Source organism: Nipponia nippon, unplaced genomic scaffold, assembly GCF_047370975.1.
Source record: "Nipponia nippon isolate SJK-2023a ecotype South Korea unplaced genomic scaffold, ASM4737097v1 scaffold_4, whole genome shotgun sequence".
NCBI lineage: Eukaryota > Metazoa > Chordata > Aves > Pelecaniformes > Threskiornithidae > Nipponia > Nipponia nippon.
This window is the reverse complement of record NW_028262358.1, coordinates 55,287,063-55,307,653: the sequence shown is the minus strand read 5'-3', so window position 1 is coordinate 55,307,653 and position 20,591 is coordinate 55,287,063. Positions and strand designations below refer to the sequence as shown.

General features: G+C 42.6%; 1 protein-coding gene across 1 annotated transcript in view; it reads right to left on the bottom strand.

Annotated features, from left to right (window-relative positions):
* Positions 1 to 20,591, bottom strand: part of PPP1R14C (protein phosphatase 1 regulatory inhibitor subunit 14C) — a 54,895-nt gene that overhangs the window by 9,041 nt on the left and 25,263 nt on the right. Inside the window, exons 2-3 of the mRNA XM_087775753.1 lie at positions 3,553 to 3,636; positions 2,152 to 2,184 (exon numbers count right to left, since the gene is read on the bottom strand). Coding sequence (XP_087631879.1) covers positions 2,152 to 2,184; positions 3,553 to 3,636 — 117 coding nt within the window. The remainder of the gene's footprint in view (positions 1 to 2,151; positions 2,185 to 3,552; positions 3,637 to 20,591) is intronic.

The window sequence follows — 20,591 nt, the reverse complement described above, 5'->3', positions numbered from 1 at the left end:
CACAAATCTTCTAGAAATCCTTTCACGAACCAATTACCTCAAGAGCTTTGAATGGTCTGCAAATATGAAAGGATTGCAGATTTTCTAGACAAGGTGTGGATCCTCATATAGCAAGTTTAAGCCAACTTAAAGGCTCTTCTTAGTCCACACATGGCAGGTTAAAAAAAAAAACAAAAACAAAACAAAACAAAAAAACACTGCTATTTTTAAGTGGCCTAAGTTAGCAGTCATGCCGTATTACTGGGCTTATCATGCTACAGCTGAAGACGACAAGCTGCTGTTGTGAAAACAGTCCTGGGAAATGACTCCCATTTCAGCAACTACCCTCACAGAAGAATGGATTAAGTACTCGTCTCAACGTGGCTATCTCAAAAGATTGTCAAGGAAGATGGATATTCTCCCAGGTAAAGGAGCTGCAAGCTGCCTCCATCCCATCAGCAGAGGACTGAAGAGGCAAGTCACAAATTCAGTATTAAAATCTCACCTTGGTCCAAGTGCCTTGAGGGCAGTCGAGCACACCTGTCCAGGATGTTGTTTCCTGTGAACTGCCGGACCAACTTAATTTACCAGCATGGCACAAATATTTCCTGCAATTCTATAACCAAGGTTTCCAGGTGAAAACTCACTAACATCTGTCATGTACCCTTATCAGAGCTCTGAAATTTGTTCTTGCATTAAGTGCCAAGCTTCAGAGCTAAGAAAAATAATTCATATTACATGCTCAATGAAGGAGGAAGAAGGGTAATTATTTGATTCTCTGCCTTCCTCATCCACCTTCAGATAACGTGGAGATAAGAGGTCAGCACACAAGTGGCTGCTAAACTCTGGGCAACCTGTTCCTCCCACCCACTCATGACCCCCACGTTCTCTCACTAGCCTGTGAGAACCACCATGTCAGGCTCCACATGCCCCATCAGTCTTCACACCTATCTTACGAAGAACAACTAAGGTTCAATGGCACTTGCTGAGAGAAGGCTGGAGGAGGCTGACAGGGGTCACCTGTAGCGTAGCATTACTACAGTGAGACATCTGAAGACTTGATTTTTTTGACCTGGCATCTCTATAATGGGAGATGTGTGCTGTCTACTGTAAAGAGACCAAGGTACAACACAGACCAAGCTATACAAGTGTTACCGTCGAAGTCTTTCTGGATCAATTCCCTGCACTGTCAAAAAGTTATATCAGCAACTGTAATAACAATTCTGGAGAACTTTCCCTATCTACCACAGGAATCACTAAAAATAGAAAAGCCAGGGAAGTGTCTATTTAACCATCCCAGTGGTTCTTCCTGACAGCCTGACTATCCTTAAACCCCAGCAGTTTAAGTGGCTACAGCTACAGCTGTTACAGAGGAACCAAGCTATAGGCAGCCTTATTTCAAGAATCAAACGACTGGCTTCTAGTCACGCACAGCTGAAAGGTCCCTGACTAGGGGAATCCTGTAAGCCACCCACTCTATTAAATACTGCACAGTAGCCACTGGTGGGAAAGCACTGACTCTATAAATTGAACCACGAAACTGATCCACAACATTTATTCTTCCTATTAAGCACACATTACTATATAAGATAGTAGGCTATATTGGCACTGGACACGTTAATGGATATTCAAGTTGAAAGTTGAGTACTTTTAACTAAATCCTGCTAGTTCAGGTTATCCCACGATTGTATTCAAGTCCATTTACAAAAACAATTAGCTGAGCTGCATATCTACATAACAGTTCCCAGAATAAAGAATTTTACTGTCAGAGATAAAATTAAATGGCTTCACATTGAAGAGCACACTGTCCCTCTCTCAAGTTGAATTTTCATGCAAATATAGTAGGATTTTAACCATCTAATGAGATTTGTGTTTAGTTCTCTTGTAACATGACAGCTTTAAGCATCAGTAAAGTCAATAAGGACATAACAGAAGACAATATTGATACTTCAGCTGGAATGATCAGCAGTTCCTCCACAGGGCCCAATCCTGTTCCTACTGTAGTCAAGTGACAGGCACAAACATTCCCAGGATATAAAGGCCCAAGCCCATTAGCTCCCCATTAACATTCCTATATTTACTTTATCATGAGTATAAAAAAAAAAAGTTACTTTAGCTTGAACATAGCTACACTTTCCACACGTGAATAGTATTTAAGAAAAGTCTTTTTACCTCTGTTGGTTTGTAGCAATCTACAAGAGTTTCCTAGAAGCAAAATATGAAAGTGTCAGTTCCAATACAGAAAAACAGTGAACATAAACAAGTCTACAGTATGAAACCTGGCAAGGGAGTGGAGAAAGAAAAGGAGCAAGAAGCAGGAATCACTGGATGAAGATGCTACTGAAAACCCAGCGCTCCCTAGGTGGATCAGAATGATTTGCAACAGGAGAGAAATGATGTCTCCTTCCTCCAGGCTGGAAGTTACACAATCCGTCTCTCCAAGACAAACTGAGAAGAGGAGAATCCAAGAACATTTCTCCCAGCAATACACATGTGAAAGGTAGCTTTCTGTGAGGGCATCACAGTCTTTGTAATGCAGAAATACAGATGTTAGCTAGGTGAGGCATTCCTAGCAGTGTGGCTGCAGCAGCTAGTTTAGGCAGAAGCAGCAAAGGTATTTATGAATACTGAGTGAACAGCCTGGGGCCATGCCCCAGGTCTCTGGGGCTGGGCAGTGGGCACTGAGAAAAGGGTGCCAATAGGCACTGCAATCAGATATAGTGCATCTAAGCACCAAGTTAGTCACCTCCCAGAAGTGAGCTGAGGGCAAACCACTGCTCTGGGACAAGTTTCCTTCCTTTAGTGCATCTGAAAAGATTATAAACAGAGACCCTTATATTGGTTTTATATCTTGATTTAGATATATGTATCTCTATTAAGACAACAATGTTTCTTTTCTTCTCCCCCTCATTCTTCCATTCATTAACTTTTACCTCAAGCAGGATTCAGAGAATTAGAGAGCTGGTTTGAATTGTATAATTTTAGCAGACAGCTTCTGAATTTCCCTACTAATTCCTGTTGCTGACCATCTTTATCCTTTCCTGAAGCTTTTAGACAAGTTACTCTAAGAGAACTCGATGGGTTCCAATTTCTAGCTAGTATAGACAGAGAAACAAAGTTTCCAATATCCTAAGGACAAGGGAGGATTTCTGGGCTGTATATGCACACATGTATATTTCTGTTGCTGCAGTGAACTACAGAAACTATCTCGTCATCATAAATGACTCTCAGCCACGTAATTTTTCTATGTGACTGTTCTTTATTTTCCTGTTTTCTGTTCTTTATTTTATATACTTGTAAAAATAAGAATGAGTCTAATCTGTCTCAGCATATCTCCCTCTATTACCGGACTCTTTGAACTTTTATTTACTCCTGTTATCACCTGCCTTTCAGAATTTTTTTTATCCTAAAGGATTTTGATTACCTTTGTATAGTCCAGTAGATTATGCTAAACTCAGACCTCGGAACCTCTCAGTTCTAATTCTATGCTTACAGTGGATTCAATCAAACACAAGATAGGGACCCAGATGCATTCATTCAGCCACATTCCGATTTAAAATTAGAAAATATTACCTGTAATTTGAGAGCTCTCTCCTCTTCATTGGCTGCATCAAGAAGGTCATCAATGTCAATTTCTACATCTGGCATCTCTTCTTCCTGAAAAGCAAAAATTCCCACTTAGTCCATAGAGATATCCTTTAACTAACCTCAAAAGCAGCCTAGTGGTAGCACACATAACCCCAGATGCCTGGAGCCAGACAAGAAGGAAATCAGTAGGGGACGGTGGCTTGATTCCTTGCTCCCGGGCCAGCAGAAGGCCAAGCCCCAGCCACGCAGGAGGTGACAGCTCTTAAGCAACCCTTCCCTCACAGCCAGGAGCTGTGTTACTAACCCATGCCCAGCAGCACAAGTCAGGCTGTTCTCGCAGTACTGGGCAAGAAGATGAAGAGGTCAGGGCAGGGAAAGTAGATAAAAGCTGCAGCAAGCCACAAAATTGCTTTGAAAACATCCTTGACTGGACTGCTTATTGTTACACTACGGAAGATCTCCCTTGCTCAAAGTTGGCTTACAAGGATGACATACATGCTCCATCAGAAGAGCTCAGATTTCCAGCGCCTGCAGTGAAGCACGAAGTCTAAGGCATAGAGAGTTTTAGGGAATTTTTTTTAAACCTCCTCCACCCATACACATCTCCCTTTGCATAACCAGCACATCAGACATGTTGTTCCCTGAGTCAGAGCAGCAGGCCACACATTTTGAAAGACCCCTGAGCTCTGGAATCCCAATAAGAATTCATCATCTACAGATACCACTGTTTATTGCATTTACAATTATGCAAAAAAAAAAAATTCTGCTGGCCATTTTTTGCATTTTCTCATCATAAAAGTCACTTCAAAATGGTAAAGCAGCACCTTACTGCACACACAAAACACACTGGTCTCAGCCTCTCCCCCACACCAAGTCCCACCCTCACAGTGGCCTCAGTGCCACGGACACATGGCTCCTCCGTTGCCCCTGCTCCAACCAAGGCAACACATGGGCACTGCGAGTCTGTCCTCTCCCACAAGTACACTGGCACCGATCGGCTCGCCGGCGCCGCATCACCTCGCCACCTCCTGAATGGAAGCAGGGACATGAAAGCGTCCAAAGGGGAGGGTGGATTTGAGAGTCAGGAAGAAGCAACAAGACCGCTATCCGCAGCAGCTGCTGTCTTCTTGTACCCCACCAACACCTTTCAAGATCCTTTAAAGAAACATTTTGACAAAAATGTGGTGGTTCCAGCCATTTGCAAAAGCTTCAACAATTGTGAAATAATTTAACAGCTCCAATCGCAACTGCCACAGGTAACATCAAAATTACTCTTCTACTGAATACAAGAAGAATCCAAACATTAGCAAGGAAGATAAATTAGCCCGAGTTAATCTAATGAAAGTTAAGTACCAAAGTGCCAAACAACTACCTATATCAGAAGCTCCAGCTAAAATGCCAACTGCTCAATGTTTATTTGGGTGTGAGGAGGAAGGGCAGAAGTAGGATGATGAAGTTCCCCATCCCCACCTCTGAAGGAAAGCGTGCAGGAACACAACAGTGCAGCCGTGCAGGCTGTTAGCCCCCATGAATAAGAATACATGAAGCACATCCTTTTCGCAATTAGCAGGTTCACTCTTTCAGCATGCATTTTAGTCAGAAAGGAAGTGTGGGCATTTGCTGAGATGAATCATGAAAATAGTAGTTACTGTAACACAATCTGGCAATAAGGGAGTTTCTAACCTAATGCTATAGACTCATTAGCAATTTAAACAACGGGGGGAAGAGGAGAAAAAGAAGTCTTCCACAGACTATAAAGATATTCAGTAAAACCGATCAGAATTGGAAGGGATAAAGATTAATCCGTAACAGTGGTACACTTACTTAGCAGCTTACTATCCCCACCCTACATTAATTCGCATATCGCACTAAGAACATGAAATTCACTAAATAATAGACAGTAAACCTCCTGAACATTTTATCTAAGCAGCTCATCATAAACACTGTTAAGATAGGGTGCCTGGAGTTATTGTTAATACTGTAAACTTATCAAAATACGCATCCATGGACCTGCGTAAATGCCAATTGTGCATCTGTCTTGAGCTCAGAATTGCTGTTCAGCACATTGAATATTTTGTCTGATACACCTTTTGAACTCTTGCCTGTTGGCATGGCATTCTGGCCAACTGAAATGACATTGAAAGGCGACAGTGAGGGGGAATTCCCTAGAAGGTATACAATGCTTTTTTGTGCTCACACTTCATCGAAGCTGAGCGCTCCTGAAAGGTTAGTTTTACTCTGATTGGTACCAGTCATGTGGGAGAAATCCTTGCTTCAATCCCTCTTCACCCTTATCTTCAAATCAACTTTCTCCTACATCTTCAAGGTTCACACTGCCATCAGTCCAGAGGGCAACTGTTCCAGTAATTCACTGAAGCTTTGGTATAAAAGGTAACATAGCTTCTCTACATCAACGAAAGCCATAACAAAAAAAAAAAAAAAAAAAAACCAAACCAAACAACTTAGGAATACTTCAGAAACAAGGGACTATAATTGTGTCTGACATGCTGGCATTCAATTAAGTTACATTTCCAGCAAAAGATCATGCATATCTTCATCACTTCACAGCAGATTTGAAGTCTGATACACAACACAAATGGGGAGGGGGAAGCCCAAAAAGGTTAACTCTTGCTCTTATTTTTGGCTGAAAGAACAAACATAATGGAAGCACTTTTTCCCCTCTAAACTTCTGTGCCTGCATGATCTCAAGAGTTTTATGTTAGGCATGAAAAACATGTGCTTAGGTCAGGAGCATGACCACTCCACAACAGCTGTGATGACAGAGGGAAGGAAGAAGAGTCATGACTTCTGTTTGCCTGATTTTATTGGCAAGATAAGTGCAGCTGATCCTACTACAATTAAGCAACGAGATCCAGATTAGGCTGGGGCAAGCCTGAAAGGGGCAAGGGTGGTATGTCAAGGGTCTTGTTAGCACCATGAGGCTGTGCGAGGAAACCAAAGCACTGCCACGTTCTGCTCCAGTGAGAAGCAGGCAAGGTGTTGCAAATAGCAGATGACAGGGAAAAAAAGAAATCCCAAGAAGCATGCTGACAGGGAGCAGCCTCCAGAAAAGCTGAAACAGAAGAGGTGGGGGGTTTGCGGGTGCAAACACCCATCAATTGAAACAGTTGGGGGAAGGGAGGATGGACAATCTCCTTTCAAGCACCCTCTCCAGTTTGCATTAACGATGTAGGCAGGACAAGTTCTGCTTGACTATTCAAAAGTCCAAAAATATCACCAAAGTTAGCTTCTGTGCTCTTCAATGCCACTTAAATTCAGCCTTGCATTGTAAGACAGCCCCGTGGTTATTTAGGTTGCATGAATTCTTTGCAGGCTACTGGCAAAAGACCTTGGGGCACAGACATGCATTAAGTAGTAAATAGCTGTAGCAGTTTAAGACATTACAACCTCTCCAGCTGTTTGCTATTTAGCCTCTGGCAGAGGTGATCACTGCCCCACCAGTGAATGGAATAGAAACACATGAGCATCCCTTACTGAGACCAGGGAAAAGGTCTGACAGCCTCTGAAACCACATCCCACAGCAGCTTAAGCCAAAGGGCTGGATTTTGCAGGGGCAGCTGAAGAACACTTGCACACTGTAGTCTGCTGACTCTGAGGACAGCACCTGCAGCACAGCAAGAGCAGGTCTGACATCATTACAAGTATTTACTAATTAAATATTTACCTGAGGCTTCAACATTTAAAGGGCAATAGTTGCCCCATGGATAAACTTACCACTATAAACCCAACTCAAATCAGCCTGCTATCCCTCGTCCTCACTGCCCATGCACTGTGCATCATCTCATTCACAGTGCTGGGAAATAATTAAATAGGTTTGTTTGGTTTTTACTTTAGGTTTTAAGTTTGGAAGAGAAAGGAGAAGTGCAGCAAGAAAAGTTAAAGCCATCATTTGTACAGTGAGTTTGGAAGCAACCTGAAAGGACAGCAAGAGAAAGATGAAAGAAAAGGAGGGAAAGACCACCATACAATTCAGATGTATGAAAGTTTCAGACCATATGAATCAGGAATTGCTCTCAAAATCCTGGAAGATAGTCAGTGTAAGTGATCAAAACCAAACTAGAAAATAGGACCAGTTCTTCTAGAAGTATCCATTTATATATATAAAAAGATTTTTTTCTGTTTTTTTTTTAAGAGACATCTGCCGGACATCTAATACAGTTAGCTCTAAACAAGTTCATCTGCAGATGTGGACGGCGCTGCCATCCAAGACAATGGTTTAAGTCTCAGGATGATAAATAAAAGTGCCATAAATTATCACGACTGGAAGTTGTTGGTTGCATATGTAACCTGGTGGGATTATGAATGGTTTACACTTAGCACAGGTAAAAGAATACTACCAAATAGTCATTTGTGTGAAACACAAAGGAAAAGCCCATGTGTTCCTCGTTTCAAAGCATTTGGTTGTCTTGGGGGGCTTATGGGTCAGGGCAAAAGTAGATAAAAATGAGAATAAAAAGAATAGTTTAAGTGATTAAAAATTATTAATCCAGAATCAAAGAAAGCTCTTTTCAACTTAAAGCTAATCCTAGTTAAGTGAAGAGTCAAAATACAACAGCTAAAATAAAGCTGTTTCCAACACAAAAAGGCTGCTAGTGTCTATTGATTGGTATGAGGAACAGAAGATGAGGAAAGGATGTTAAAGACAGCAAGAAGAGACTCAGAAGTGCCAGGTTTGGGGACACTTGCAGTAGGAACAAGAATCTTCAGTGGTAAAACCCAATTAGTAAATCACTGTATGTTTTCTCCAATCCTAAAATATTAACAGCAGTAATGCCATAGCAGCCATGATGATCTGATGTTAGCCATGCAAAAAAAATTATTTCTCATTTTTGTTGGTCCGGGTGAAGTGGTTTATGCAACAGTGGATATTAGTTTGCACAGTTGATAACCAGTGAACACATTTAGGATGCTGCTCCCAGTATGATACAATCCTTATCATGCAGTTACATACTATTTTCTCCCCCATCAGACACTTACCTCATTAGCAACCAGTCAGCTGAATGTGAAATCTCAAAGGCAACACAGACTGCGAGGCCCCACACCCCTGAGCACATGCCATCCAGTCTTGGCTCCAACTAAGAGTTAGAAAAGCCTGTGTTGCCACCTAGGCTGTTCTCACCAGAGCAACAGCCTCTTCCACCAACACCAAGTCTACCTTTCGTCATCACTCTTGTTCATGAAATAAAAGTGCAGAGGCATTAAAGGCAAAGTTACCAGATTTGTCCACTCATTTTGAGTCAATGATCCTACCGCTCCTAAATAATCATAATTTATCTGTGTCATTGTGGCTATTTACAGAAACCTTCTCCTGTGCTAAGCCTGTCTTCAAGCCTGACCTCATGTCATTCCGGCTAAACACCCAGAAAGGGAGGGACACTAAGTGTCCACCTGTCAACAGAATGGCTTATGCAAGTTGCCCAGTATCTCACAGGAACACCAAGTGCATCTACATGTACATAACATGGTATGAATGCGTAGATAAAAGTCAAGGACACAGTGTTTTATCTATACGGTCTTGATCTGATCTACCCTCACCTGGAGCTAATAGGGGACTGTGCCCATAGCCTTGCAGACACACCACTAGAGGGAGGTAACACTTTACAAACACAGCAAGGGCTCCTGAAGTTGCTGGTAGAGCATGGAAGTCTTCTGAGACCTAGATTCAGTTCTCAAGTCTGGAGAACAGCAGTCTAACTTTCATCCTCAAGTACCCGTTTCCCTCTGCTCCTGTTCTTAAAAATTTAGTCCTCAGCTTTTACTGTCACAGCTTGGTTCCTGCAAAATCCTACCTCCTCCACCCTACTTTCTGGGGTACTGCTTCTGCCTCTTTCCTATGTACCCTTCCTCCCCAGCTGAGGGCCAGAGGAAGGACCACTGCAAGCAGAGAAAGGAGCAAGACTCAGCTCCCAGGCACTGTGACCAGGGCTCCCTGCCAAGACCAACGGCAAGAGGCCAGCCTTTCCTAGATCCCTATAGAGGAACCTTGTTCACATAAGACAATCTTTGAGCTTATTGCCAAACTTTAACAAGTTTGGGCACATGACAAGCACAAGTGAAAGAGGAAGGGAGATGCTTGATTAAACTGAGAACACTTTCATAAACTGGCCACAGGCATCTCCAACACAAAGTAAGTCTACTCCCTCCTAAATTTCCAAGATCAGACGTACTAGAGTTTCAACTAAGCTGTTGAAAGTCCTCATATAACGTGGAAAAAACACTTTTTCCTCCCGATTTTAGTCTCAACATCAGAAATAACTGAACTCTTACCTAAAAATCTTTCCAAGATATTCCAAATGAGGCAGGCACCCACTGCAAATCTCTTCAGCTCAGATTATTTCAATTTGGAAAAGTTGAACATTTTAAAAGTGTGTTTTCCAGTTGTTAAATCCAGGGTAATGCCAAGAACAATGCTTATGGGGCTCTGCATGGAGGAATACACACCTTGCTGTCAAGCAGAGGGGGAGCTTACCTAGCAACAATCAGTGCCTGGCAATAAAGAGGATGTAACAAAGCTGTGGAGAAAGGCTGTTAAGCTAGATGAGAAAGATGGATGGACAGACACACACACACACACTGATAGTGTCTACACAGGCAGGTACAACTGGACCTTAGCTTGCTCAGCCAGTGTGCACAAACTGCACGGTCCAGAAACTATAGCTGCATTAGTGCAGCTTTCAGACCAAGAGAATAAACCCTGTTGGCAGAGCATTTACATTCTGCTGCCATGGTTTATTAACAGATCAGTCAGATTTCCAGACCAAAGCTTACCCACATCCACCTGGCTCAGAGAAGAAAGAGCTAGCGCTTTAGCTGAATCTGCCAATTCACCCTATTTTGGTTAGTAGATAGGTGGGCAAATAGCCTGAAGCTTCTATTAGGAAGAACACATCTTACTCCAAGGAAATCCCAAAGAGTAAACTTGTTGGACATTGATGTCTGAACCCAAGGAACAGGGAGCACTCTTAAGTTCCCAGGTCTAAAGTGTAACCTAACAGCATCCCAGATCCATGTCAGTATGCAACTTAGGTGTGTGTTGCCCCCAACCAGAGACATACTATGAGAAAAAGCACAGGATTACATACTAAAAAGAATACCACCATGCTCCTTGGACAATTGGAAGAGCATGCCCATCCTGCCATTTAGCCAGCCTTCACTGAAACAGCATGGCTAGGAATTCTCCTTCTCCTTCCTCCCCTTATCCCAGCATGACTGAACACACCCTTCTCACACATCCACTTCAAAATACAGAGACAGATTTGCAGAAAAAACCTTATTTAAAATTAAGTCAGTAAAGTCTGGAAGGACAACACTGACTGGGTGAAGGATATGACAGTGACTAGATCTCTTTGCATTTTCCAGGCTAATACTTTCTGTATAAGACATACCTTCAATATATCAGTATGTCCATACACATCACTTTAAGCAGCTGATCAACAAGTGACTCGTGAAAATATGAGTCCTGTGAGCTGAAGCTTCAAAGAGCAGGGAGCTCACTCTTGAGCCCCAATAAGCAAGGGAAAAAAAAAAAGAGAAGACTGAAGCTTTAGATCAACAGCTCATTCATTATTCCTGGTGAAGAACTACATAGCTTTCACAGTATTGTCAACTGCAAATATTTGAAAAAAGCACATAGGGCTGCAAAACCGTATTGTCACAAGGTGACAGTAACCTGTTGGCCTAACACACTCATCTAGATGAATAAACTAGAGTATGCTCTCCAATAGACAGCAATATGGAGTCAAAGGAAAATGACACTAGGGGTCAGAAGGGCTTTTACTCACATGTCATAAGCCATTTGCAAGCGTTTTGGTGAAAAATACGGTTCCTTTTTATAGGCTTGCTAAGATGTCCTAAAGTTAACCCTAGTTAAAAGACACTAGGTGTCTTTTAAGCATAAATCACGAGGGCCACAGGTTTGGGGGTTTGGTTTTGGGTGGTGGGAGGGAGGAATTCAGGACAGAATGATGTCAAGCAGGACAAGCCCTGTATAAGGATATCACCGTAGGCAAACTGGGACACTAATCCTGTATGTTAGCGTTATTTATCAACAGCCAAGAACAGCTCAACCTTCCTTACTTACAAATAATTATAAAGAAAAAACATGGTGTAAAACAAATTTAAAACAACTTCTGGGAATCACTTAAGTATAAGGGCATCTTAACGTTCATGTACGTGCCAGGAGTTAGGTACAACTGTAGCTTCAGAATTCAAATGGAAATTAAAAATATACTAACAGGGCAATGACTATAGGGCACACACAAAACACTTAAAATTCTAGTTATGAACCTCATTAAAGCAATTAACAACAACTGATATTTTCAATAAGCAGGGGCGGAGCACCCACTCAAGCCAAGTTCTTCCATCTCATTACCCAAACCGGCTCTTTCTCTTCCCTCAGTCACTGTAAACCGTTGTTGTTTGTTTCAAGTTGGCACTGCCACAGATCAGCCTCTCCTCCTGGCTCCCAAGCGACTGCAAAGCAGATGAAGTGGACAGATGCTATTCCAATTACAAGTTCCATTCAAAGAGTCAGCCCCTCTAAAGCAGTACCACACAGCCTGCATTTTTATTACAAAATAGCGCTGAAGTACACCGAAATAGCAACAGCACAATCCTGGCACTTCGGTGACACAAAAAGAAGCAACTCTGTTGTGCCCTTACTTCAGCTGGGGTGCCTCTGTCAGCATGGAGGGACCAGGGTTACAGGCAGAGATAAGAACATCATCCCTCAATGCAATTCCTATGAAAGCTCCCTTTACGGGCAAGCCTTTGTGAAAGAGGATAGGGAAAGGTCCTCCACGTCCAGAGCGAGGGTCCCCACCCAGCTTCCCCGAATATCTTCACCCTCCCCCAGAACACAAGCCTGCCCGCATTGACACTCGACACAGAGGCAGCTGCTGCGTTTGCAGATGCCGTTGCAGTTTTGCCTTTCCTTCAATTAGAAGGCTAGAGGGCAGAAAGATGATGGCAACACACCATGATTTCCTCTGGACAAACTCCTTACAGCTACAGGCTGCCCAAATGCTAAATTTAACTCAGCTGCTCAGGTCCTACATTGGCACATGGTTAGCACGTATAACATTTTACCCTGTGTAAGGGGTGGGGGAAAGGTAAGATGGCCAGCTGTGTCAAAAGTCAGCTGGAAGAGGGGAAAGGGAAGGTTAAGTTAAAGCACAGCGAGACAGGTACAAGTACTGCCAAACCATTCACTGAAGTTAAGTTATTCAGGGAAAGGGAGGCAGGGCCAATTTCAGGACACCTCATTATATAGAGGCTACATAACGAAAGGTTTTCGGAATTGGAGCAATAGAAAATCTGGACTGCTACCCTGCTACTGTGTCCTGATGCGCTGCAGACAGATGCTGCACATCACTTCTAAGCTACCTTAGTGCCACACAGTTATGCCAACACAAGGCTTGGAATAAAACGCGGTACCACTTAGCATACAACAAAAGAGCAAGTAGTTGAAAAACTGTTGACATATTTACTTGAAGTAAATACACTTTACAACAGTAGTAGCTTGTAATAAACAAAGCATCAAAATTTCCACGAGCTGTTTCGATGTAGATTCTGGCCTACCTACACCTAAGAGTGATGCAACGGGATTTTCAAATGGAGGTCAGGGGCTCTCTTTAATCAGTAAAGGCTAACCAACCATTAACATTCACTGTATTCTTCTGCATCAATGTGACCACTACTGTCAGAGACGCCTCCGTGTTTATATAGACCATACGAGAATGCCACGGTGACCTCAGGCAAATGCTCTAAAACTGGCTCTGCAGAAGAGGAAACCTTGGTCCTCTCTTTCCGCAGTTCTCTGTTCTGCTTGCTAGCAGGGCCACAAAGCTGCTATTGAAAGAATAATGTGTTAGGAGAGCTAAACTGGAGTTTTACTGCACTTCAAACTCCGCCAGTTCAGTTGAGGCTGGGCTTGCCTAGCAGACACACTGCCTACTGTTGGTCACCAACACACCCGCCAAGTTTTCTTGGCTGGAAGGAAGACTTTCTGTGCTCTTTCAGAAGGCCATGCCTTTTTACTTCGAGCCCTTAGAGCCAGGATGGGCTAGCTGCCACGTTTCACTGGGGGCATTCTCCCATCAGCAGCAGGGAGGTAACTTTGCACGTGTGGATGCAGCCTGCAACTCCATAAACAGCACTGGAGGCTTGTGCAGGCGCCTTGGCCAATAAAGTAAATAATAGGTCCTTTTACGTTTCTTCTCCCCACTTCTGTTCAAGAATTTTTTCCCTCTCAGCTTTTTTTTTTTTTTTTTAATTATATGAGAGCTAAGGAAGTAATCTGCAAAGAATCAACAAGAATAACTTTTCCTCTAATTAGCTGCTAAATGGGCTTTTGTAAAAGTAAAAAAGCGTGCGCGCACACACACAACTTAGGTTTTGGGTTTTTCTTAGCACATTAATTTCTTGGTATCCTGTGTTTTAACAACAAGTTTTCAAAAGAGCCTATTATGTAGGTGACTGAAAATACTTATCCTGGGCCCTGGACTTGCTATTTTTAGTTTGGCATTTATCTGTTGCTTGAATGGGTGACTGAAACACTAGTCAGGGGTCACACACTTGCAGTGCCGACTCTGGTCTGTCCATACACAGTAGTTCTTGTATGAGCAGCTGTTTAGGAAGCACTTGCTCAGATCTCCTGCCACAAAGCATCCAACAGTGAGAAACCAAAATAGGTTCTGACTTGGAACAGAACAGCTTCTAGGAATCCCATGCTGGCCAAAACACACAGTTTGGCAAGCCTTGCTTGGTTCGTGGCCCCATCGTTCATTTCAATACTTCTATTGGTTCATTTGGGAAATGGAAGCTGAGAGTCAGATAGGACTTGTTATTTACTCTTGTTTTACCGTATGGGTATTTGATAACTTCAGAAAAATTGTGACAGCCCTTAAAAATCAGATGGTTTTAACTATGACACTGATGCAGCTGCCCAGTACAACGGAAACATAGCCACTTCTCTTGAATAGGCAGAATACCTCCTTAGGCTTTCTTCTCCTGGCTGGGAAATCCTTGCCTAGTCTACAAGGAAAAGCCATCGTGATGCCAATGCAGATGCAGCTGCTAAGTTAGAAAAAGGCATCTTTCCCCAACATTTCTCTACAGACAAAATAGCACAAGCCAGTAAGAAATGTACAAGGAAAGCTCTGTTTCTCGACCACTTGGCAATTTAATAAATGTCTCATCTGAAAAGTTTGTATCAATGGAAGACAGAGCAAATGACTAAGTGCTGGAAGGCGAAAGTTGAACGTAAAGTTCAGACCGTATTCTCTGCCATTGGTATAGGTGTATTAATTCCTTTCACACTGTGGATTTTCAATGGAAGCATTCAATTCTCTTTCTTGCATTGAAACGTTGTTTTCCCAGCTGATTTGTAAACTGGGATTTCTGTCTTGCAGCATCACCCCTCCTTCACGCTTGCAAAAGCACCATTTCACTACCTGACATACGTGCTCACAGGTCCTATATGTTATCTCATCCCGTTTTAGTTAACATCTAATTGCCAGTAAATTTTAGCCCACTCTTTTCCAAAACCCTTTTATTATATTCAAATGTAGCACATTTGAAAGGAATTTAGGTTTTAGGCTTCATCTTAGGATACCTCCATTTAATATCTAAGAAGTCTGGCAAAAATGTCTTTCCATTCATTTAGTTTCAAGTATACACATTCACTCTTTCCTGAGAGTCTCTGAAAAACAGGTTGTAAGGAGGCACTATATTTCCACATTAAGAGCACATCCTTGCAACCAGAGCACTGAATGCAAGAGAAGAGTTCACTCCAAAGCACCAGTAAAAGAAAAGCTTCTGGTAAACCCTTCTGAGTCCCAACTCCTCCCACATTCTTCTACCCATCTCACTACGAAGCCCCCTACTTCCCTATGGGCACGTTAACCTACCTCAAGAGAAGCAAACCTTTGCTCACTGCCAAAGAATTGCACTCTGAACAGCCAGCCAACCTTATAAATGGTGTTGCCACCTTGAAAATGCAAACTGAGCAAATATCATTTGACAGTCTGCAGATGACCTGCAACAACTGTTTGAAGAACAGATTCCAGCCTAACTGCCTTCCAAGGTAGCCTGCAGCATCAGGACCTCCCACTTCAGCTCCCAGGATCCTTAAACAGTGCACTTTTTCAATTGAATTCTCACTTTGCTGTGGTCAGCCTAAAATTTCTTCTCGTTCTCCTGCTTCAACTTCAAGATTTATCTTTCTTAAGCAGATGTCATAAATACATGTTACTTTCCTCCATTTTTCACAGACACAAATATGCAAAGTCAGGACTTCTCAGCAATCTCTAGTCATCTGCATTGTTGGAAATGGTCACAGGCTTTAGAAAAACGTGCGTTTCTCTTCCCAGTGGCATTCCAGAAGAATTAAGAGTTATGGATGATATGGATATATTTCTTTCTTTTTTTTTTTTTAAGGAATAAAAGCTTTGTGGTTCCATAACCATAGCCTAAAGAGCCATTTAAGGCATACTGAAGAAGAAAAGTACAACATAAGGCAAGATACTTGTTGGTTTGGCTCGGTATAAAAGCAAAAAAATGAAGTCATTCTGAAGCATCTAATTTACTCACAGCTTTACTTTTTAAATGCTAAAGAGCCCATCATCTTCCAGGACATGCTATCTTGCGGCAGCAAAAATGTGGCAGACCTTTTCACATTGGACAATGAAAACTTGTGGTGGGCTACACGATCACGACAGTGTTAGCAAGCCCAAAACAGAATGAGGCCAAAGCGCTGAGGTGTCCCTCTGCTCCTCAGATACACAAACAGGCAATATTTTCCAGCACAACCATAAAAATTCCAGATGCTTGTGCAACAGCTGCTAGCCCTCACAAATCACTGCAGCTGAAAGCCGATGCAGGCCAACAGAGCAAGTCCAGGACTGATGAGGGCCCTTAAATGAGACAAACTTACAGACTGGCAATACCAAGAACAGAGCAATTGCAATTGGACCAAACTGAAGGGAAAGAACCCCAACAAGCTGCTGAAGGAAGAACACTAATTTTTTTTCCTGCTTCTTAACAGCGCAACTCCCATGTACATGCTAAAGAAAACAACTCTTAAACTTGTTTCATATGACTGAAATACAGCTCTGGGAAGGGACTATTTTTGAAAAGCTACATCAAGCCTAGCCCTTCATTACTGGGTTGGAACCCTGGCAGAAATGCTAAAATCCTCACGTTTTCAAGTTAACAAAAGAGTGATAGACTACTTTTAAGTATGTTAATCAACACAGCAGGCAAAAAAAAAAAAAGGGGGGGGGGGAGAAGGTTTTAAGGGGAGTGTAATTTTCTCAAGTATCCCTTAAATGCCGGAAGGAGCCACCTTCAATTATCAGGGATTCCAAAGCTTCCCAGAAAGGAGAGAATTCGCATGCATACTCAAGATCCCATTTCTTAAATAGCTTCCTGGTTCTGTAGGACAGCGCGCACCAGGACTACCTGGGATCCAAAGCACCCCGGTGTAAATCAGAGATCCTCTGCGACTCCTGGAAGTCCAGAACACAAATCAGAGCAATGCTTCTAGTTAGCACTGAGTTTCCAGAAGCCAAAACAAGGAGGTGTTAGCAGGGGCTTTGTCTGGAGCCGACTACACACAGCTTTTCAGACAGAATCCAAATGAGTACAGCAGTCTTTCAGTTTTCTTCTGAAGTTATTTACCTACTATGCAAAGCATTTCCAGCAGCTTAGGTATATTAAAAACATGGTCAAACAGTAGTTTCATTCAGTTTGACGTTATACTGAATTGCAACACTATTTCATGTTACACCATCCAAGAGCATACTATATACACAGTGTACATATATATACACACACACACTAGCCCTTCAGAAGCATGTTAATAGATCACAAATATGCACCTACTTTCGCATATGTATGAATCTGTTGTTACAGAAAGTTACCAGAAGAAAAAGAATCTGTACGCAGATTTCTGCCATGAAAGTATAGGTAGCAAGGCCTTGAAGAAGCATGGCTTGCCATACGTGGCAGAGCAGAGCATATTAACAAGCCATCTGTTCATTATAACAAGCTCAACAGGATTCAGCTTCTAGCTGCAGAGATGCTACCTACAGCACATCCCTTGATCAAGCAGACAGTTGTTGGATATTGCCAGAGCCTTGCCACATCCCTTTCAGAGAACATGTTATACATCTCCGCCACCAGCACAGTCTGGATTTAAAAACTGCTTTCCCAGGAGGCTGTGCCTTTGAGCAGAATTAGTCACACTAACAAGCAGCCCAAAGTCAGGTTCCTCCAGCTAGAGATATGCAGACATAACCAATGCTATTTGCTTAAAGCTCTCAACTTCTGCTCCCACCTCAGAGAAGGATGCATTGTGTTTCCAGGAACAGAAGCACTGAAGAACATGAAATCTGTTCTCAGAAGAGATGCTGGCTCTTGAAAAAGAGACAAGAACAACATTTCTCTCTAGTCCTCTGCAAGCAAGATGACTAGTCTTTCAGTCTCTCCCCCCTCCCCTTGCTATGTTTCTCCCTTCAAACAGAGAAATTAGGAAACAGCTGTTGCTTTTGCCAGCTTTGTGAGAGGCAAAGAGCAGCAGTCAGAAGTAGCAGCAGGGGAACAAGACTGTAATATACTCCGGGTCCCATCTGTTGAGAATGGGGAACAGAAGACGGAGGGCAAGGAGACAAATATGGACTCCAACGTACAGTCAAACGGCTCCTTTCTCACCACCTATCTGATGTTCTTTGGCTCAATATCCAGTGACTGCAGCAAAGGAAAGGGCAAAACTCTTCAAGTTAAATGTACAATATCAATCAATCAAGTATCATGATAGTGTTCACAAGCAAGTCGTTTAATTAATACACTGTGCAGCCAGTATTTTGGCTTAGTTGTTACTCTGCCATGTGGCAAACTAGACAAAGCAGATGGTCAATAAGCTCTGTTAAACTGTCAGGGCCAGCTATTATAAAGAGACACAAAACAGCTCTCTACTAGTTCCAAAAATGTTAAGTTAAGTCTCAGCAACCTCAGTTCAGTTCCTTCTCCTAGAAAAGCTGGCATCAAAAGAATGAAGATTAAACTAATAACTTTCCCAAGGCTCCAATCCTGAAGTTTAGAGAACACCAAGCCCCATCCTAAAAGATGCTCAAGTTTATTAAAAGGCGCAAAAATGTCAGAATAGCCAGTATCATCTGCACTACACTAAGAAACCACTGACTTGTGAAATCAGCTGGTTTGCATCTTAAAAAAGAAAAAAATAAGAGTAGCACTTAAGTCAGGAGAGCTAGGATTGAAGTCGAATATTAACTCCTTAGCCTTTGAATTCCAAACAGGGAGACCAGCACAGCCTGAGTCTTACTTAAAAGGATGAATCATGTCAAATTTCAAACTACTTTCTGCTCTTCACCAAAAAAGTTGTTGTCACACTTAACCTCTGAAACAATCTCAGACACTTTACCTTGCATGCACCTCCAGATAGTACTTTGATCCTCACAACAAAGACAGATGTTCTGAACAAATAACCAAGCAAAGCTGAAGTCTGGTTCAGCAAACAGCACCAGCTTTGCCAGGTCAGAGGAGAAGGTTTCTGGCAGGGCGCACAGCTACACCTTGTTTCGTTCTGCTAAAATCCACCTCTTCCCGCTACAGTAGCCTCTCTACCTGCTCACCAAGAGACATTCATGCAGGGGCCTTGTTCTGAGGCGTCTCCAGAGACAAGTGTTCACATTTTGACAAAAACATGCCTCCGCCTCCCCTACCACCTCCCATGACAGCAGGCTTTCCTTCAAGGCCTTCAGGTGGTACAGTTTAACTTCTGCATTTCACCCGAGGAAAAGCACACCATGTGGTTTTAGAGCAGAGCACCGTTCTGACAGCCCTAATCCCAGCTGCAGCAAACTCGGCCAGCAAAACATGACATACATGCAGCCCTGGGGCTCCACAGAGCTCTTCTGTAATGAAGCATCAAATAAGGAAACTGGTATTTCTATAGTGCCCAAGTGAGGTATGTTGCACTTTAACTGAAGATGGGAAGTTCTGCTTTCCCAAATAAAAGCAGCTGAACCTCTACACCAGGAGACTACGAACAGCTAACTTTCATTAGTCTCTAGAACAACAGACCAGCGTCTTAAACAGAGCCAACCAAATAATGAATGTGTTTGCTTAGCACAAGGTAAAAGTGAAGTTCTATCATATTTCAAGGCAAACTGACCACTCGAAGGCTCATGCATCTACATCCATAGGCTTCAGTCCCACCTACATAGGGTATCATACTGACTATCACAATACCAGCATGTTTTGCTCCCGGGGCCGTAAGGACCCCAGGTAATGCCTATGTGTATTGCTCCCTGGCCATATAATGGCTAAGCACAAGACGTGCCTTCTGCTTTAGCCCTACATCCAGCTAAAGTAGCTAAAGCTTGCTTAGGATTTAAAAGTTTTGAGTCCAGTTCTCTGTAAACCCCCACGAGCAGAGGCTAGAAGCTTAAACGTGTCTTTCAGGCCCCAGAACACATGGAATAGTGTTGCAAAAATACTGTAGTTAGAAGTTGGTTTGATGATGCCATTTCTTACTGCATTTTAACATTTATATTTACATTAATTGAAAGTCTCCCTTAACAGTCAAACTGTAAACTTTATTAGAGGTCTTGAGAGGGTGTTCAGTGAGCTGATGTCCCCGTGTCTGCAAGGTCATGAAAGGCAAGTTCTTGAAGCGTCCTTCTAGAAAGCCACCTTTGTGCTCACAAACCAAATATTATCAGTTAAACCTTCTGCCAACCAGAACCTTTTCAGGGTCCAAAATGGCCCTCATCTTTAGCATGCTACTTTGATACCAGCCACCTCAGATGAGAGCTTTAGACTACTAACAGCTTTTGGATGGATCCTACACCAGCTCACTTGAATGCATTACAGTCACCATCACTTGACACCTCAGCACCACATTTTTCAGGCAGTACTATCTTTCATTTGTGCTTGCAACTAAGTGCCTATCACAGTAGGGCTCTAATCTTAGTTGCTTG